This window comes from Ovis canadensis, chromosome 2 (genome assembly GCF_042477335.2).
Source record: "Ovis canadensis isolate MfBH-ARS-UI-01 breed Bighorn chromosome 2, ARS-UI_OviCan_v2, whole genome shotgun sequence".
NCBI lineage: Eukaryota > Metazoa > Chordata > Mammalia > Artiodactyla > Bovidae > Ovis > Ovis canadensis.
This window is the reverse complement of record NC_091246.1, coordinates 252,546,419-252,567,677: the sequence shown is the minus strand read 5'-3', so window position 1 is coordinate 252,567,677 and position 21,259 is coordinate 252,546,419. Positions and strand designations below refer to the sequence as shown.

The window sequence follows — 21,259 nt, the reverse complement described above, 5'->3', positions numbered from 1 at the left end:
AAAAAAATTTTTTTTTTTTTTTTAAATAAAAGGCTGGCCCCACACAGCCCAGTGCCTAGTGAAGCAGTGGGCCACAGCGAACTGCGCATCCCGAGTGGCCAGCCCACAGGAAGCAGCTTCAAGTCTCTGGCTGTTTCTCATTATGTGAAGTTTACATGATTTTCCATAATACAGTCTATGTTTTAAATGTTGTAGATCACTAATTACTTAACATTTCCCCTACAAAGAGGTAAGACAGACAGATGAGGAAGAGGCACGACATTTAACCTGTGGCTGCGGTGTCAGCAATACGAAGTAAAGGTACCCAGCACCACCCTGCTTCTCCCTCAGAGTTTAAGTCATCCAGTAAAGGAGGAGCGGTCCCACGTACACTGGAGGGGTACTGTGAAAATCAGTGTGCGCGTGCATAGCTTTCCAGGCAAGAGTCCGGGACTGTGCTGTGGTCCTGCAGGCCCCTCTGTCCGCAGAGCTTTGCAGGCGAGAGTCCGGGACTGTGCTGTGGTCCTGCAGGCCCCTCTGTCCGCGGAGCTTTGCAGGCGAGAATCTGGGACTGTGCTGCCATTTTCCTCCTCCAGGGTGTCTTCCTGACGAAGGAATCGAACCTGCATCTCCAGGGCCTCCTGCGCTGTAGGCGGATTCCTTACCTGCTGAGCCACCAGGGAAGCCCACGTATAACGCGTACGCAGACATAAAGAGGCCAACGGCAGAGCCCACGACGCTACTGAAAAGCTTAGTCATGAACCAGATATTACGATATACAGTTACGAGTTTATAAACAGTTGGAATACACTCAAGTCGCTGGCTCAGATGACGAAGGCTTATGATCTGTAAGGTTTGGCTGAGGGAGCATTCCCAGCGGTTTGAATTTTAAAACTCCCCCTTTTCTCCTCTTTTCTTTTTGGGAAATTAGATGAAATAACTAGTGTCCAGCTCAGTCCTGGGGACGCAGCACGTGCTCACCGAACATTAGCTGCTGACCCCCACCTCCACCCGCCCCCGTCCCTTCTCCAGTCATTCTTCTGCAGATAACGTTGCAGGTGGGAGAACAGCCCCGACAGCGACCTCTGGGGTGCCGCTTCCTCCCAGTGGCCCGTCAGGGGCTCCAAACCCCCGAGGCGGGCTGTCATCCGGCCAAGGCCAAGGGTGGCGTGTGACTCACTCCTGCATTCACCATCAGCGCTGCGACTTCCCTGCTGAGCCCAAGGAGAACCGGCCTACGCAGCTCAGGAACCCACTGACCAGGTTTCCAGCAAAGCGGCTACATGCACGTCTCCGCGGCAGGGACGAGGGCGCCGCTGAGACAGGGCACAGCTGTAGGAAAACACTCCAGCTGCCATAAGAACAAAACAGCCCGGGAAACACCAAGAAGACTCTACTGAGAAAAACCTGCCCATCATCTCTGACTTCCACGTTTGCTCTGTTCCCAAAACACAGTAGTAACTCAACTGCAAGCTGCATCGCCATGCAGCCGGGCAGAGCGTGACGCTCAGCGGAGGAGCAGCAGCGTGGCCTCCGAGCCGACCGGCTGAGGGGCCTGATCCTACCCATGGCTTCTGCCTACCCCGGGCAGCGGCTGGCCAGCTAGAGCTCTCCAAGGAAAACAAGCCATGCAGCTCGGCCCAGCCTGCCTCTCGCGCTGCGACCTGACAGGACTGCTGAGAGGTAACCGAGGCCATGCCAGAGAAAGCGCTCGGTACAACGCACTGCCCACGAGGGACAGGAGTCATTTCAGATGAGCGTGAGGGAACAGAAGGCTGTGGTGATGATGGGGCAATGGTGACGATGCCACGTCAAATCCAAGCCCTCCTGCTGGCTTCTAAGGACACCTCCCACCCACCCAACTTGATGTTTCATCATTTCCCAACAAAGACCGTTTCTCTGACTCACATTTCACACGCCTATGCCATGTCTGAGCCAATGTTTAAAAATTAGGATCTCTCACATAGAACTCCCAATGTACGGCACTCCCAGAGAAATCTGGAAACAAGCCCCAGAGAATCAGAGCTCACTGGGCAAGAAGCAGCAGGAGCAAAGGGCGCACTGGCCAGACCTCGTCTGCACACCAAGGCTGCCCAGGCGTTGCAGCTGGCCCTTGTCGGGTGCCGGGTGTGGGACCCCGGTTCCGAGCGCATGGTGGGTTTGTATGCATCTCAATTCAGCCTCTGTTCCCTCACACTCACCTGAAATGACGCACTGCCCAGCCAGGACCTGCCGCCGTTTCTAGCCACCTCTGCCCCGTTTCTATCACAAGCGCCAGGAGCGGGCTTTCTCATCACGGCTCTCTTCCTGGAGAACCCTTCTCCTTCCTTCCTTCCAGAACTATTACACAGAAAAAGCAGCAAGTTCACAGGTCCGTCCACTAGCTCGCCTCTGTCCACACGGCTGCCTCTCTCTTGGAGCCTGTGTCTCTATAGACTGACAGCTGCACCATGGACCTTGGGGACTGCTGGCAAGAGTTTCATCTATGAATGGCCTGAGTCTCCTGCAGTAACATCCTTCCCCAGTAAAACGGTTCTGAACGCATACAAGGGAACTAAGGACATCGCCACAGCATATGAACAAGTTTTCGAGCCGCTACCTTTAAAAGACATCTAACTGATGAGCAACAGCTGGCGACTGGTCATCCCTCTGAGAAGCTGAGGGGACACGGTGGCAAGAACAGGGGCTGATCGGGGTGGGCTCAGGTTGCCACCCGGGGCCAGAACCCACCGGCCAAATGATCTAGTACCTCAGCTGTCTCTTGATCTTATTTGACTTCTTTGCATGATTTCTCACAGTTTCATAGGTTTTTTTTTTTTAACACTTTAAACATTTTCAAATAACATTATGGCGCCAGTGATTCTCTGGCATCATCCTGAGACCAGCCGCTCAATGTATGTACATATACATGAATAAACAAATGCTTTTTTAAAAGATACACGTGTTTAATTATCTTGAAATCCCATTACAAAATAATCATTTTGTGATATCTCAGTTAAGTGCATGCATATAATATTTTTAAAACAGTTTTACTAATCAAAGAAGAAATCTAAATAGAATTACATTCCACTCCAATCAATACTGTCACAAAATCCCAAAAGTTTCCACAGAGGACCACAGGGAAATCACTCTTGATGATCTCATGTTGAAATTGCATTGTTTCCCATGCTAAAGAGTAAGAAATTTTTCAATACAGAAAGTGTCTGTCTAAAAACGTTCCCTTCTGTATCATTTGTTCTCATACAAATAAATATTTTAAAAATAGATGTGATGAGCTCTTTAAAAGCCCAGTTTTGTGCTTTGTGCCATTTCAAGCTAGAAGTGAAGCCACTGAGGCACCTGGGAGGCTGGATTTTTGTCCTGCTTTGGCTGGAGAAACGCCCACAGCGGCAGAGACTAGCACAGCCTGGAGCCAGGTCCTCCGGGGTGCGTGCGGCCCCCGCCTCCCGAGCCTAACTGCAAGCGTCCAGCGCGCGGAAGCGTGGCCGCTGAAGGATGGGGTGCGCAGTGCTCGCTTCAGGGTCCCCATCTTGGCTTTATGAGCACAGCCAGCGCAGGAAGAGGGAGAGTCAGGGGAAAGTCCTCCCCTCTCCGGAGGAGCCTCGTAAGCCAGCGGCGGCGTCTAGCTGGGGGGGGGGAGCTGTCTTGTGTGGTCTGAACTCCACGTGGAACAGGTGTATAAGGCAGCCTAGTATGGCCCCAACCCCAGAGGAAACCGCACAAACAAGGCACCTACCAGATCGATCAGGTCACTGAGGTTTTTCTCGATTTGCTGTGGAGGCAGACGCCTCATCAAGTCCAAGGCACAGTCCAGCTGCTGATCACTCTGCCAAAAGACAAACAGGAGTGTCTGAGTCATTCTGCTGATAGAAACACCAAAACCCCCTGTTTCAAAGGCGCTCCGACAGCTGCAGCTTGCCCAGGTATCCTGAGAGCAGACAGGCCTGCCGCGGGCCCACTGCCACGGCTCCTGGGGGGAGATCGGCCGGGCCCTCCAGGACGGCAGCATCCGTCTCCAGTGGAGGATTCAAAAGATAGTTACATCTGCGGAAGGGGGCTGAGGGGTTCGGAAAGCTGCCCTGCTCAACACACATCTCAAAGTCTCGCGCACTTTCCTTCTCCACCTCGACAGGCTGGCAGCCGTAGGGCCCCTAACTGGTTCTGCCGTGAAAAGGCTCAAGGAGCAGTCAGGCTTTATTCTCTGCTGTCACCTGGTCGTGACCGCCAGGACATGTCACCAGGTGAGGCTGCCCGATGAGCTCCAAGCCAAGGACAAAAAAAGCAAAGAACAAGACGCGCGCCGACATGTAAGGGCTGCAGTCATTCATCCGAGGCTGGGCCTACCTTCCCAGGCGCCAGGCCCTTGCAAAACAGACCAAGAGCTCCCTCCCGCTGGCCAGGTGGACAAGGGCGTAAGCTGGGGTCGGCGCTCTGCAGGGCCAGGAGGATAAAGACTGCTCTCGCTCTCATACTCATCTCTTCATTTAATATTCATACAGCACGGTTTCCCTCATGGCCCACTGGTAAAGCATCCACCTGCCAATGCAGGAGACTCAGGTTCGAGCCCTGGTCCGGGAAGATCCCGCCTGCCTCAGAGCAACGAATCCCGTGAACCACAGTTACTGAGCCTGTGCCCTGGAGCCCAGGAGCCGTACTATGAAGTCCTCGTGCTCGGAGCCTGCACTCTGCCCAAGAGAGGGCACCTCAGTGAGAAACCCGCGTTCCACAACTGGACAGCAGCCCCTGCTCTCTGCAGTGAGAGAAAGGCCCGCATGCACTGAAGACCCAGCACAGTCAAAAGAAAGAAACTCTAACATTCACGCTGTGGACACACACTGAGAGCCTCTAACATTCACGCTGTGGACACACGCTGAGCCACCGAGTCAGGCACGGCAAAGAGCAATGAGCCGCGGAGGGAGGGAGCCAGGAACTGAGCCGGGGTGAGACCGGGGAGTGCAAGCCATTAATTCAGTGCGCAGTGGGCTCTCACACAGAAGGAAGCCAGGGCTGCGGGCCTGGGAAGACAGCGAAGACTACCACATGTGATGCTAGGAAGTGCAAGTAAGGCAGGCAGGGCCCCCGACACAACCAACCGGAGGCGCCATCTGATCTGCAGCCTTAATCTGCTCTGCGCAGACCCGTCTCAGGAGTTCTGAAAGCCCTAAACCAACAAGCTCCAGAATCTTTATAAACTACACGAGGTAATCCTGGAAACGCTACATTTGACAGTAATAAAACATAAACTCTGAATCCGACCACCTGCACTTCCATGTACATCAACCACAAACAGGCTGTGGGACAAAGACCCGCTTTATATACCCGCAGAGACATAACGCATGTGCTAGCTGAAGGCAGTTTCCCTCCCAGGTAATCGATACAGCATATACAGCAGGCTGTCTGTAAAAAAAAGAAAACCAAAACAAAACCCCTGGCCCCTGGCTCAAGAAGATTATCAACGAGAACTCAGACACGACAAACAGGCTGTACTCCGCAAAGAGACCTACGCACACTCCAGAAACCATGCACACTTGTTCTGCTTAGTGAGACTTCCCAGCAGCCAGGTATTCCCCCCGTGTGCCAGGCCCTCTATGCCAGCCAAGCCCCCGGATGCGCGTCTGGCCCACCAACGTGGAAGACACTTCAGTACTTCTAGGCTCAAGAACACACACATAAACTAATTTGACGCTGCCGACCTCTACTCAGTGCTCTGTTCTGCCATTCATTAACTTAGGACCTTGGGCAAATTTCTTAACCTCTAGGGACGTCTATTCACCCTGTGAAGGGTCAGAAAGGGAGCTACGTTTAAAATGGAGCCAGACGGCCAGAAGGGGGAGCTCTCAGGCACCAACACACACACCACCAATGACACACTCCAGCTGGGAGAGAGGACCCTGCATTCCAGGAGGAAAGAGGATTTCTCCTTGTCCAGCCCAGGGGAAGACATCACCACCTCGAGCCCCCGAACTCTCCCCTCCCTCCAACGGCCATTCCTTCTAAGCACCCCTTCTCAACTTCCTCCTTTTTCTCTATAAAGTAAGGTTCCTCCCCTTTGTTTGCTATACTTTGCTTCTTTTTCCTGAACTGTAATTCTTTGCAATTCCCAAATAAGTCCATTTTGCTGGTAAAATAACCAGCTATTTTATTTTTAAAGGTTGATAATCCATAAAATGAGGACACTGTCTACTTCACAGAGCTGTCAGGATGATTTAGAGACTACCTGTGAAATGCATAATACGTATTAGTATATATTTGATTAGCAGTGTTCTTGTGTACGCACGCAAACACATATTTCAATTTTTAAAAATATTTTAAAATAAAATATTTTGTAACATTTGCCCCACTCAAGCCAACCCAGAAGTCTCTCCTATTGTTCTCAACAGAAGCTAGCTGCTCAAAACGCTGTAAATAGCTCTGTACTCCCTTGGCCACGCAAGAAGAGAAAACCCTAAATCAATCAAGTCAAACTAGTTAAACAGTATAAACCAATGGGCCAAAGACCTTAACAGATGTCTCATCAAAGAAGACACACAGATGGTAACTAGCACCATCTGAAAAGGTGCTCAACATCACACGTCACCAAAGAAAGACAAAGCAAAATGAGATACTATTACACATCCATCTGAATGGATCGAATCCAGAATTCTGTTAACACCAAAAGCTGAAAAGAACGTGGCACCACAGTAACTCTGATCCATTGTCAGAGGATACGCCAAACGGCGCACCCACTTCCAAAGACAGCTTGGCAGCTTCTTCCAAAACTCAACATACTCTTACCGCACAATCCAGCAACCATGCTGGAAATGAATGTTCTCACGAAAGCCTGCCCTCAACTGTCTATGGCGGCTTTATTCATAATTGCCAAAACTTGGAAGCAGTCAAGACAGCTTCAGTAGCTGAGTGGATAAAGGAACTGTGGTAACACAGACAAGGGGTGTGATGACGCCATGAAAGGGCATGCGGGAGACAAATCACGCCCGCCAGGTGGCAGAAGCTACTCTGGAGGGGTACATACTGTGTGAGTCCAGCTATGACCTTTCGGAAAAGACAAAACTACACAGACAATCAAAAAAACACCAGCGGTTGCTAGGGGCTGGGAGGGAGAGAGGGGTGAGCACAGCACGGGAATTTCAGGGCAGTGACACTATACTCTACATGTAGTGGCGATAACGGCAGGCAGCTCTCATTCGGGGCGTCCCGGCGGCTCAAGTGGCAAAGAATCTGCCTACAACGCAGGAGATGTGAGTTCAATCCCTGGGTCGGGAAGACCCCTGGAGAAGGAACTGGCAACCCACTCCAGAATTCTTGCCTGGGAGATCCCATGGACAGAGGAGCCTGCATGGGGTCACAAAGAGTCGGACATGACTCAGTGGAAAACACACACACACACACACACACACACACACACACGGGCTGCCTGCCTGGCTGTGCTGTGTGCAGGGATCAGGAGGATGTGTCGTTTCAAATCTGTCCAAACCCACAGGATGCACAGCCACCAAGAGTGAGCCTGAATGGAGACCATGGATCCTGAGTGATGGGGATGCAGGGCAGGCGCGCCAGCTCTGACTCTCGCGGGGGACGCCCACAGCAGGAGAGGCCCAGGGTGTGTCTGCATCTCCTGCTGACCTTTGCCGCACACCTAGAAGCGCTCTTTAAAAAAAAACAAACCGGCGTTTCTCAACTGGGATTGATTCTGCCCTCCCCACAGCCCCCCAGGAGATGTGAGGACCGTACGGAGACATTTTCAGCTGTCATCACTGTGCAGGAGGGGACCTAACGGGAAAGCGCCCAGGATGCTTCTGAATGAACATCCTGCGATGCACAGAACAGACCCCAACAACCTGACCCAACAGGGCAGTAATGCCCAGCTGGAGAGATCTTGGCTTAGAAGAATTGTTCTGGGGAATTACAAACTCCCAGACTCTGGTTAAAGCCAAGAATCCGGAAAACTGCACACACACAGAACATTTTACGTACAATTCTAACTGACAGACTACCCATAACCCTAAAATGTCTGGTATTTGAAAATAGTCTCACCTAGATATTAACAATGTTCCTAAGAACAAGGGACAGTTCTTAAATATAAGCCTGCTGCTGCTGCTACTAAGTCGCTTCAGTCGTGTCCGACTCTGTGCGACCCCAGAGACGCTGTGCGACCCCAGAGACAGCAGCCCACCAGGCTCCCCCTTCCCTGGGATTCTCCAGGCAAGAACACTGGAGTGGGTTGCCATTTCCTTCTCCAATGCATGAAAGTGAAAAGTGAAAGTGAAGTCGCTCAGTCGTGTCCGACTCTTAGCGACCCCATGGACTGCAGCCTACCAGGCTCCTCCATCCGTGGGATTTTCCAGGCAAGAGTACTGGAGTGGGTGCCATTGCCTTCTCCGAAATATATAAGCCTAGCTACACTGAATCTTTAATTCAGACATAATGGGAAGTTCAGAAGGGATTAACCAGAAGCTGAGTATTTAGAAAAAGGAACACAACTTGACCAGAAAAGGTCAACATGAAAAGACCTGTTTTCATGCTTCCTAGGAGCCTGTTCACATGTCCCCCACCCCAGTGCACTGACCACAGCCCCACCCCTCGAGGTGCCGGTAGCATGAAGGCTTTCCTTCTGGACAGTCCTCTGACTGCATTGAGTTTGGAGGCATTAAAATATTACTGCAAAATGGTCTAACTTGTATTTTGCATCAATCCCAACAATCTCAATAGGAAATACTCACTACAAATTTCTAAGGCTAAGGATGTCTTCAGTTCAGTCGCTTAGTCGTGTCCAACTCTTTGTGACCCCATGAACCACAGCACACCAGGCCTCCCTGTCCATCACCAACTCCTGGAGTCCACCCAAACCCATGTCCACTGAGTCAGTGATGCCATCCAACCATCTCATCCTCTGTCGTCCCCTTCCCCTCCTGCCCTCAATCTTTCCCAGCATCAGCGTCTTTTCAAATGAGCCAGCTCTTCACCAAAGCACTGGAGTTTCAGCTCCAACGTCGGTCCTTCCAAATAGTAAACACCTGGAACGCCCAGGACTGGTCTCCTTTAGGGTGGACTGGCTGGATCTCCTCGCAGTCCAAGGGGCTCTCTTCTCCAGCACCACAGGTCAAAAGCATCAATTCCTCAGTGCTCAGCTTTCTTCACAGTCCAACTCTCACATCCATACCTCACCACCGGAAAAACCACAGCCTTGACTAGACGGGCTTTTGTTGACAGAGTGATGTCTCTGCTTTTCAATATGCTGCCTAGGTTGGTCATAACTTTCCTTCCAAGGAGTAAGGATGTCTAACTGTCGTTAAATTAGTAAATGACTAAAAAGCTTCCCATAAAGCCAACCAACATGGGAAAACTTAATGACAGCTTGCAAAAAAATTTTAAATTATAGTTAACTGGAGCCCTCTGCTTAGGAGTCATCCCAAATCCTTAAGAGGCCCAAACAGGAAATAGCTCAAGAGGATGAAGAAAACATGGCTGGTCCACAGCTACAAGCAACATGAGTGGCCCCAGAAACAGAATGAGAGAGGGGCTGGGGAAGCAAGTCCCAGAGGACTACAGAGGGTGCTGCCACCTTCAAAAAGCTCAAAACCCAGCAGTACTGAACTCTCTATTATTTACACACACACACTTTAAACTAAATACAGCAAGGCTTTCTTTCTCATTTGCCAAGACAAGGGAACGATAAATACAAAATTCGGAAGAGGGAGAAGGAGCCACAAGGGAAAAATAAAACTTGACATTCATCGAGGTCCTGCATGAAATAATGGACTCAAAGATACGCATAACATCAGGATGCTTAAACTTACCCATGTGTGAGTACGGTCCTTTACAGCTATCAGGGATCTAAACATTTCTGAGCTGATGTGTGCACAGTTTCAGACTTTCGCACGTGGCTGTCCAATTTCCCCAACTCCATTCAGTGAAGAGACTGCCTCCACTGTATACTCACTCTTGACTCCTCTATCCAAAGTGAATTGACCATGCATGCACAGGTTGATTTCTGAGTTCTCTTTTTTATTGTCACTGTTTCACTTCACTCAGTATTTTTTAAAGGTAACAGGAAAAAAAAAAAAAAAAAAACAAGAGCAAGCAAGGACAGGCACTGGGATTAAGGAGCCCAGAGTCTAAAGCCTGTGGAGGGGAGGAAGGAAGGTGTTCTTGCGTGGAACCTACCCCCACCCCGCGTCTGACTCCAGCATCAGTACTGGGCGCTGAGAGCCTCGCCTTTGCCCCAGTGCGATCCCTTCACAACCACCACCTGGGTAACCACAGCAGCTCTGCGACCCCTTTAAGATCTTCCCTCAGGGCAGGAGCTCAAGGCCTCGTGGGGCTGTCGCCTCCAGCCCTTAGCGTGGGGTCAGGAGTGCTCTGCTTTGGTCTTAGCCGCATGGCCTGGGATCTGGGGAGAGGACGCTAAGATTCCCCCTGGTGGGCTGTGCACCGTCCCCAGAGCAAGAGCAGATGCGCCCACCCTGCCCTTCAACAGCCCCTGCAGGCCTGCGACTAGGTTTCCGCTCCACCACAGAGCCCTGAGCGGCCACAGGGACGGAAACCTAGTCCCGACTCTCGAGGAACCGGCCACAGAAGAGCCCAGGGTCACGAGGCGGGTGTGAGGTCCCCGACCAGGGGTCACGGGAGCTGCAGAGACGAAGCAGCTCCCGGTGCACCGTGAGTGCGCCTCGTCGTGAGCCAATTCGTCCCCTAGGCTCTCCAGGCTCTTTATTTTCTGCACGGTCACCCTGTGACCGGGGGTTTCCACGAGACGGTTCCTTTGAAATCCTAACTGGTCCTAGACACACTTCCCTTTCATCAGAGGAGCTTTCCCGGCTCCCCCTTCCACTGGTGGCATTTTCCAGGCTGAAAGGTAAAAAGGACAAGAATGACCGTTTCGCGTCACTCTGGAATTGTCTACCCGTTCCATTAGCTGTTGAATAGTTTGAGTGTTCCCGAGGTGACAAGCACTGGTTCTGACACTATCTCCAGGGGCTCACGGAGCAGTCAGAGTCCACACAGAGAAAGACGGCAGAGGAGTCCTTGCTGGGTGTCGGCACACAGAGAGGACGGCCAGCCCGCTTTGCACTGGTGAGGCTCGCGGCATCAATTTAGACCTCTGGTTGTGTTTTTCAGGACATCGACAGCGAGGGAACGTTTTCACTCTGCTGGTTTCTCACATGGCTTGAAGAAACGCAGGAACTGCTTAAAATCACCTGGTGACAAGTAAAACAACTGCTAATACTTTTTCAGGACAGTAAGTCAAACAAAACACTATAGCTGAAGAGATACCACGGGATTTTCAGAGGCTGGGCGATCCTGCTAAGCATCTGCACGCAGTGGAACATGCCGGCCACAGGAACTCCAAGGGCAAAGACTAACTCGGAAATCAGCAACAACGGCGACTCCACCTCCTGCTGGGGGTGCAGAGGATAAGACATGTCCTAGCCGGGGCTAAGCTCAAAGCTTAATGCAAGGAACACCTCTATCCACAGAAACGAGAAACTTTGGAGCAAATGTGCACGAGTGGTGCCGGGACCACCAAAGACTCCTCAGCAAAAGGGGAGGGCGCCCGTGGCCCGTTAGGCCTGGCTGCGCAAGGCTGCCCCAGGCTAACGTGGAGACCACGGGTGCGACCTGGCTGTGCAAGGCTGCCCTGGCTAGCGCGCAGACCACGGGTGCGACCAGACGGAGAGGCTGGGAAAGGCTGTGGCCTGGCTCCAGGAGGAGCGAGGGGGCAGCGCAAGGCCGGCTTCAGCCCAAACCCCAGGGGGCAGCGGTTTTCTCGGCAGGCTCCAGGGAAAGGAACGGAACCTCAGTGCTCCCAGCAGCTTTGCGTTGGTCGACTTCGTAAGTACAGCTTCTGTGGCATTCTGCTTGGCCTTTAAAACTCTAAAACCTGCTTCTCCAGGAGGGATTGCTAACTGCTAAGTTGCTTCAGTCGTGTCCGTCTCTGGGTGACCCCAGACATGGCAGCCCACTAGGCTCCCCCATCCCTGGGATTCTCCAGGCAAGAACACTGGAGTGGGTTGCCATTTCCTTCCCAGGAGGGATTAGGAGCCCCAAAGATTTCTCCACAGAGGACTGAGAGGAATATGTCGTGTCTTAGAGAATGAAGCAGACTAGTTTCCAAAAACCCGCCTGAACAAGCTCTCCCACCCCTCGCCCGTCTTGCAGCGTGACTCGGCCATTGCCCCCGGTGGGGGATGGAGCCCACGTCCCCCCAGCCCCCTTTGGGATGGGGAGTCTTCTGACTCCTACAATCAGCAGGGCCGACCTCGGTCACTTCTGAGCCATAAGAGGTCATCCATCCTCCCCCTTGCCTGCTCAACACTCGGGCCTGCCGCCCCGCAAGCCACACTGTGGGGAAGAACCGCCTGATGAAGACAGTCCACCTGAAGAGACGCCTGCACGGTGAAGGGAGAACCCTGGCCAGCCTGCAGGTGCTGCCGGCTTCAACAGCCTGAGATCCTGAGCCAGAACCGCCCGGCCGAGGCTCTCCCCTGAATTTCCAGCCCCAGAACCAACTGAGATAACACGTGACTGTAGCTCTTTGTGGTCATCAGGTTCTGGAGTGGCTCTGTGAGATGGCCACAGTAACTGACGCAGGAGGAGGCCCGTGGCGCCTGGGGGAGCCAGTGTGACCAGGGGTGGGGCTGGAGAGGGCGGGAGGGCCAAAGACTGTAAGAGGCAGGACACACAGGTCAAGGGAGCCTGCTAGAAACGCGGGGTCTGAGATGCCTGAGCTTTCCAGTGGGGGCCCTCTGCCCCACACCAGACGATGCCACAGCCTCACTGGTGTGTGTATGACTGTGCGCGCCCTTTTAAAACAGCGTCTGTAATTTCAGGGACACGCAGGAACTTCAAACTGCTCTGCTCTCAGAGCAGAAGCCCCGCCTGGCCTGCTCCAGGGACTGTACTTAACAGCATCTGTCTATACATAAACAACCAGCCAAAGCTTCAAGGCCTTTATAGTTTGTTCTTAAATTCATCAAGTCCTTCCCTCGTTTACATTCCCAAGAGGCTTAGCAAATACTTCACAGACAACACAAAGGCCAACTTCACTGGAGCCCAGGCTGATTTATCACAAGTTTATGGAGTCTAAAGGCACCGTGGTTTTTGTCTTGTATAATCTGTGACCCAACAGGCAACTCTGTTTAAAAGCTGAATCTGTCTTCTGCCCTGTGGGCCGGGAACAGTGTGTGCCGGGGGCTAAATGGGGAAGATCTGCAGGGCGGCCCGGCCAACCGCTCCTCTGCAGGCCACTGGGAAACTGCACGGTTTGGATTAACAAAAAGAAAAAGTGTTTCCTTGCCCTGACTGAGTGCCCTCTGGTTGAATCCTCTGCGAGGGAAGCGGTGATGACGGCAGCCGGAGGGCGGCAGCCCACCAGGCACACACAGGCCGTCCCTGCGGACGGCGCGCCTTCCCACGGGAAACTCCAAACCCTGCACCAAGCCCCGCAAAGCCACAGGGGAAGCCCCCCTGGCCGACCAAGCCTCCGCTGAGAATCTTCACTGCTGGGTCATCTTCAACATACAATTAACCGTTTCAAGGTGAAAGCAATTCAGAGCCTTGGGACAATGTTGTTTTGATCACCATGAAAACATAAACACAAGTCTCTGCTTTAAAAAAAATATTCTGCCAGGGGACTTCCCTAGCAGTCTAGCTAGTGCTTAAGAGTCTGTACTTCCAGCAGGGTGGGAAGGGGTGGGTGGGTGTGCGAGTTCGATCCCTGGGCGGGGAACCAAGATCCCACGTGCCAAAATAAATAAAACGAAATTAAAATTAAAAAACAACAGAAGTCCTGCCAGGATCACAGGGATTTAGATCCAGATGGACCTTCCAAGTTCATCTAAGGTCTGACCCCCTGTTTTACAGACAGACAGTGAGGCTCAGAGGAAGCTGTGCAGGGCCCCAGGGTCAGCGGCAGAACCAGCGCGTGCCCCGGGTGGTGCGGGGAGAGCGTGCTCCCACACCGGGCCTCCTCCCACCCGACTCCGGCCCCGCGCCGCCGCCGTGGGAGCAGGCACCGCCCGCGAGCTGAACGGCTGAGCCGCGCGCGGCCCTGCCCACGAGGGGGACACGGCCGGCCGGCGCCGCGGGGAGCAAGGGCCGCGGGCCCTCCACAGAGCTGACCCTCCAGACGCCCGGGGCGCCGAGCACGCGCGGATTCCGGTCTCCGCAGCAGCTCCTGGGGCCAGCGGCGAGGCGCGGACGAGCCACCTTCCCACGAACCCTGAGCGGCGCTGCCTCTACCGCTTCCGCACGCCGGCCAGGAGCGCGGGGACAGCGCCTCACCGGCGGGGGGCGCCGGCGGGCGGCCCGCTTCCCACATTCCCCCACCTCTCCGGTCAGGCCGCCGGCCACATTTCCGGCCCTCATCTGCTGTGGCTGGGAAATCAGAAGCCTGCAAACAAGCAAAACACAACAGGGAACAAACCCAACCCTGAGAGGAGGAGCAAGTCGCAGAGTCAAACGCCTGGGTCCAGAGTCACGGTCCCAGAGTCGGTGAGCACCTGACACTGCATGAAGCTAGGTGTGTGTGTGTGCTGTGTGTGTGTGTGTGTGTGGTGTGGTGTGGTGTGTGTGGTGTGTGTGTGTGTGTGGTGTGGTGTGTGTGTGGTATGTGTATGTTGTGTGTGGTGTGTGTGGTCTGTGTGTGTGGTGTGGGGTGTGTGTGGTGTGTGTGTGTGTGTGGTGTGGTGTGTGTGTGCACGGTGTGGTATGGTGTGTGTGGTGTGATGTGTGTGTGTGGTGTGATGTGTGTGTGTGGTATGTGTATGTTGTGGTGTGTGTGGTGTGTGTGTGGTGTGTGTGGTATGGTATGTGTGGTGGGTGTGTGTGTGTGGTGTGGGGTGTGTGTGGTGTGTGGTGTGTGTGGTGTGTGTGTGTGGTGTGGTGTGTGTGTGGTGTGGGGTGTGTGTGGTGTGGGGTGTGTGTGGTGTGTGGTGTAGGGTGTGTGTGGTGTGGTCTGTGTGTGTGGTGTGGGGTGTGTGTGGTGTATGTGTGTGTGTGTGGTGTGGTGTGTGTGTGCACGGTGTGGTATGGTGTGTGTGGTGTGATGTGTGTGTGTGGTGTGATGTGTGTGTGTGGTATGTGTATGTTGTGGTGTGTGTGGTGTGTGTGTGGTATGTGTGGTATGGTATGTGTGGTGGGTGTGTGTGTGTGGTGTGGGGTGTGTGTGGTGTGTGGTGTGTGTGGTGTGTGTGTGGTGTGGTCTGTGTGTGTGGTGTGGGGTGTGTGTGGTGTATGTTGTGGTGCGTGTGGTGTGTGTGTGTGTGTATGGTGTGGTGCGTGTGTGCGGTGTGGCATGGTGTGTGTGGTGTGATGTGTGAGTGTGTGTGTGTGTGTTGTGGTTCTTCCCCTTTCCCTGCGAGGGGAATGAAGCAGATCAGCCCTTCATGCTCTGAGTGTAGCGCAGGCCGAGTCTGGCCCCCAGGGCGTCCCCGCAGGCCGGCCTGCGTGAGTGCTGGCGCTCTCCCGGGCTGGGAAGCGCACAGCTTATCTGCCAGGACTTCTACACAATAGCTTTTGGGTGCTCCAGGGCCCTTTCCTCCCTCATTTTCTGCTCACTTGACACAAGTTTTCCATTTAGGCTGCCAGAGTCTCAAGAAAGGCAGGTGGAGTGTTATTTCAAGTTTCCAAGTCATTAAGTACGGACAGAAAATGGCAGACTTCCCAACTCCCACCCCACCAACACCCTCCTCCCAGTTTGTAAGGAGTGCATCGCTCCCCTGAAACCAGAATGGGAGACGGGAGAGAACTTCTGGGCAGAAAACAATAGAAAGAGCTGACCGCAGTCCATGTTCACCCACAGCAGACCTCCTGCCCTTCGTCCTCATGGGTTCTGTTCAGCTTTCTTTCCTCAGTCCTCTGACCATCTCTTCAGCCCAGAATGGCACCAAGACATGGTCTTGCCATGTTGCTTTTCTCCCTGTTTACTGGAGTCCCCAGGGTCAGCTTCCCTGGTGGCTCAGACGGTGAAGAATCTGCCTGTAATGCAGGAGACCCAGGTTTGATCCCTGGGTCGGGAAGATCCCCTGGAGAAGGGAATGGCAACCCACTCCAGTACCCTTGCCTGGAGAATCCCGTGGACAGAGGAGCCTGGAGGGCTGCAGTCTACTACAGTCCATGGGGTTACAAAGAGTGAGACGCCACTGAACCTCTAACACTTTCCCCAAGGCCAGCTGAGGCCATCAGAAACATACAAACAGCACAGTCCTAGCAGAGACCCCAAATTACCTCAACTTTCCCTCCAGCAACGGGAATGTCCAAGTGCCTCTCCCCCTGATGTTTACTCTGCAGCAAAACCTAGCAACCTCCATACAGGCTCCATGTTGACTCCTTCAGCAATCGGCTGATATTCCTGTACACATCCTTCAGGGAGTGAAGGGTCCAAAATGAATCACTCAGGAGGTGGAGTGCTCTCTCGGCTGTGGGGTGGGGAAGGAAAAGGTTTCCAATACTCAATGTTTACATTCCCCAAATCTCTTAACTGCAGACCAGGGGACAGCTTCTCTGCAGGGACAAAGCTAACGTGGTGAGTTTGGTGAACAGTGAAAATTCCCAACCAGAGTCAGCAACTGGGGTCTGCCAGGAGGCACCAGGGTGCAAGCGCACTCCACCTGCTCAGGCAGAGTCCCTGCTGGGAGCAAGGCACGCAGCACAGGGTGTATTCTGGAAGCAGATAAGGGTCCCCTCCTCTGGCACCCTCCACCTCTGTCGGCCCGGGCTTGCAACCTCAGAGAGCCTGCCGACCATCCTGCGTGCGGGCACTCCAGTTCCAATCAGCACTCAGCCTAAAGGCATAGTCTTTTCTCCGGCTTCCATTCTGGGCCACCGGAGGGCCGGGCACTGTCTGTGCGGCTTTCAGGAAAGCCTCACAGCAGCTTTGTGAGATGGGCACCGTCACCCTGGCTTTACAGGCAGTAAACCGAGGCTCAGAAAGGTCCGGATCCTGAACACGCACGATAGAGGAGGACACAGAATGAAACCCACGTTCTGCCTCCTGTGAACACACGCTCTGTGTGTATGTGTGTATGTGTGTGAGTGTTCCACTGCTAAATTGCATCAGACTCCTTGCAACTCCATGGACTTCAGGATGCCAGGGTTCTCTGTCCTTCACTGTCTCCCAGAGTTTGCTCAAATTCATGTCCATTGAGTCAGTGATGCCATCTAACCATCTCTCTAGAGAATGCTAAATAACCCAAACTAGAAGAAAATTAACTTCAAGTGACTGGGGAGAACAACTTGCTAGCTCAAGAAATCAGACGGGGGGCAGCAAGTCTCTGATTCCAGGCTGGGCAAACGAGGGACAGCTCGACCTCCTAACAAATTCTGAAACCTCCTGTCCCCCTACACTGCAGACTCTATTCTTACAAACACTATCAGTGATGGGTGCATTTCTCGAAAAAGGTACAGACTGTCTCTCTTGTAGATGGTTTCCGGACTCCTCAGAAGATCTGCAAGGCGCCATGACCTACTGTCTGATCGTGGATGTTTCACAGATGTCTACGGCTGCTGCCTCTGCAGGGTCCTGGCGGGTTTCACGTAACAAGAGACTGATCCCTCCACTTTGTCAACTGGTAATCCCGAGGAGTCTTCAATGGATGCCTTGCATGCCATCCATTTCTACCTTGATGGCAGAAGAAATTCAAGAAGCCGTTCACCAAAGCCAAAGATGATTGGAACAGAGCATCCTTGTATTCCACAGAAGAGTTAAAAGAATTTTGCGGGGGGAAGAAACATCATCCACGTGTTCATTGACGAAGGCTGAGGAAAGGATACTCCTTTCTCACGGCAGAAGCAGCCAATTCACATAAACCTTCCTCTAAACTGAGTTATAAGATGGGCTGGAGGAAATTCGCAACATTTTGGCCGCGGGTTTCTGCCAGTAACACACTGCACATGCTTCCAGAGGACTGGCCCAAAGCGCCACCAGCACAGGAGGACGAGCTGCGGCGGGAAAGCTGCAAGATCTAGAGGATGCGAGGGAGACGAAGCCTCCTTCCAAGCACTTCAGCTAGGAGAGGGCAGTGCCGCCTTCTGACTTGCATCCAACGGGCGGCGTGAGGAAAAGAGGAACACGGGGCCAACACATCCACCAGAACAGCTGGCCCACTTCTTCCCTGGTCCCTGCCTCTCATTTCAGACGCCAGCGGGGGGCAGCACAGAAAGCCCCGTCTCCGCCTGCCCCGTCCAGGTCAAGCGCAGCTCCTTCGCATGGCGCCACACCCACTACCAACCACGGGCACAGCACATCCCAGTGCAGGGAATCCCGCAACAATGCCAGGCCCTCTGGCGCTCCCAAACACAACCCAAAGCTTCCACCGCCTTTGGTGACGGTGAAGGACAATGGACCGTTTCCCCAACCCGTGACGGATCTGAAACTCAACCCAAGACCTGGTAGAAGGCTCTCCTTGTCCAGCCGCCAGGACCCACCGGGCGGGGAGGTGCCTAAGGGCGAGGGCCTCCCAGCTTCCGTGTCTAGGCCCTAAAGCAGGTCCCTCGCCAGGCGGCAAGCGGCACGGAAGGCCCCGGGAGTCAGACAGACGTGGGTTCACATCTTTCAACGCCGTCTCCTAGAAATGGAGATCTGGGAAAGTCCTTCACATTCCAGAGTCTCAATTCCGTCATCTGTTCAATAAAACTAGTAATGACACCTACCCTGCAGCCTTGTTTTGAGAATTTTATGAAGTGTGTGTAAAGAAACTAGCAGAGTTTCTGGAACGTACTAAGTGCTCAGTTAAACAGCAGATACTGTCGCCAACCTCTTCCACAGAATCTAGCTTCGGGGGCACAGGGCTCAGCATTCCCACATGGCATTAACACGCCACCTACCCGCGTCTGTGGTTCACACTGCCCGAGGGCACGCCAGCTGGGCAGCCACGGATAGGGGCTGAGCAATCAAACTGAACGTGGCCGCCTCTTCTGGGCCAGAGCAAACTGGTCTTTTCCTCTCTCAAAAGACAAGTTTCCTTCAAGAACAGCTCGCCAACAAGACGTTTTCACGAGCTCCAAACCCTCTTTCCATCCTTCACTGAACACTGAGTGCTATGTCTCGAGAAGGTTGCTGGCTGAGCGAGGAGCTTAAAAGTCCTTCAGTGAGTAAAACTAATTAAATGAAGGGAAGCACCAAGTGCCAACCCCAAGATATCTTTGTCACTGGAGGGCAACCGCTTTGCAGGGGTGCCTTAGCTTTGGCTGTGCGGCAGTGCAGGTCGGCTGCCGCGGTGTGCATATCCCTGCCCGCTCTTGCGCCTCCCTCCCCTCCCGCTCCCACCAATCCTCCGGGCCGTCAAGGGGCACCAGGCTGGGCTCCCCTGCTACACGGCAGCTTCCCACCAGCTACCCGCTTCACACAGGACAGCGTATACATGTCAGGGCCACTCTCTCCACGTCCCCATTCTCTCCTTCCCCCTCTTCTAAGTCCACACCAAGGCAGCTTCTTGAAAACTGGAAACTGGATCTACCCTGGTGGTCCAATGGTTAAGACTTGGCGCTTCTAGGGCAGAGGGCGTGGGCTCAATCCCTGGTCAGGGAACTAGGGTCTCGCACGCCCCATGGGGCACAGAGTAAAAACAATAAAAGAGAGAAAGAAACGGAAACCAGAGACCAAGCTCGAATGCTGCCCAGCACCATGGGAACCGCCTCCGCCTCTACCGCCCAGAGGAGACCCCGCCAGCAAACACCGCCGCCACCGCCAACAACGCCTGTCGCCGGGCAGGGACTCCACAGCAGGACCACACTTATGGGCTCAGAAGGCACTAATACAGACAACAGCTAAAACTTACTAAAACATTGCTCCCAGGGCTTTAAATGCCACTGTCTCCCCTAATCGCACACAAGTGGAAAGTGTGGCTCCAGGAGGGTCCCCTGGTAATGGCTGGGGCGGGGCTTCAGCCTGCCTGTGACCCCAAGGCCTGCCCTGTGCTGCCTGGCAGCCAGGCCACCACCTGCTGCCACCACGCTCCCTTCTCGTCCTAAGGACCTCGGCGGCCACCGCCTTGTTTTCAAGGCTCCAAAAGAAGAGCAAAGAGCCTTGCACAGCTGAGCAGCCTGGGAGGGAGGCAACATAGCGCTCCAGCTGACAGTACAGGCTGGAGAGAAAGGCCTGCATTCAACCCTGACCCCGCCAGGTCTCAGCCGTGTGCCCCTGGAAGAGTGACTAAGCTCGTCCGTGCCTCACTCAGGTCTCCCCATCTACAGATCAGGCGTAGCCAGGGCGCTCCCTGGCAGTCTGGTGGTTAGGCGCCGTGCTCTCACTGCTGAAGGCGCGATCTCTGGTAGAGGCCCTCAAGGTTCGATCTCGGGCAGAGGAACTAAGATCCCACGAGGTGCGTGTTGCAGTTAAGAAAGAAAGAAAACAAAAAACGAACAACCACCACCAACCGAAAATCCCCCCAAACGACAGCAAGACACCCACAGGCAGTTAACTAAGCAGCACCACATCATATACTGGTTATTTTAAGGGTCAAGCGGGGGTCGTCCTATAGAGCACTCAGCACACAGTTGGGACACGGTCACCGAGTGCATTTTACATGGAAGATCAACAGAGAAGAGCAAGGAAGAAAAGGTAGATGGATACAACCCAAAATTTCAGAATAAAGGCTTCGCGGGCTTTCCGCCAAGTGCTGGGACACAGGGCTGGGCTTGTGTGTGTCCAGACGCAGCGCCAGCGGGGCCTCAGGGCAGCAGAGCCCCGCGGGCTGACGGTCTGATCAGAGAAGGGCCAGATGAGGCTCGGCACTGTGGGCTGAGCTATTTCAACATGTGCCTCTACAGAGCCAAAGTTCAAGGATGGCTTGTCTTATAATGCTTTACGACTCTGAACACTCGACTTCTCAGAACAGTGTTCTCCTGGTCCACAGGAGATAAAACCGTATCTCATCCAGATACAAATATCCACTGACTGATCACTTTCACTGAAAGCAGTCTTGCAATTTGGGACCTTCAGTGAGTAAGGGTATTCCACGAAAATAAGAAACATCACTCTGGCTCAGGGCAGAAGCCCTCTCGATGTGCTTCTGAGGGCACCATGGGGAGAAATCTGAGGACCAGGTGCTGAACAACTCAAGGGCCAGGATGCTATCACCCTGGTCACCTCCAGCTCGGACAGTCCTCAGCCACAGAGGAAAGTGACACTCAGAGCAGGCAGTGCACAGCGGAGCCTCACGCGACACGCTCTCCTAAACAAGCTTCTGAGTGGGATGCTTGCTAAATTTCCAATACAGGAAACAAATGGTGACATCAATGACTTCCTGTCTCTTGGTCACAGGAATAAACAGAGACGGCA

At 53.5% G+C, this 21,259-nt stretch overlaps 1 protein-coding gene across 4 annotated transcripts in view; it reads right to left on the bottom strand.

Annotated features, from left to right (window-relative positions):
• The window catches only part of CAPZB (capping actin protein of muscle Z-line subunit beta), a 137,999-nt gene that overhangs the window by 67,977 nt on the left and 48,763 nt on the right, over window positions 1–21,259 (bottom strand). For all 4 annotated transcript variants that reach the window (XM_069579224.1, XM_069579225.1, XM_069579222.1 and 1 more), the window contains exon 2: window positions 3,716–3,805. In XM_069579224.1, coding sequence (XP_069435325.1) covers window positions 3,716–3,805 — 90 coding nt within the window. The remainder of the gene's footprint in view (window positions 1–3,715; window positions 3,806–21,259) is intronic.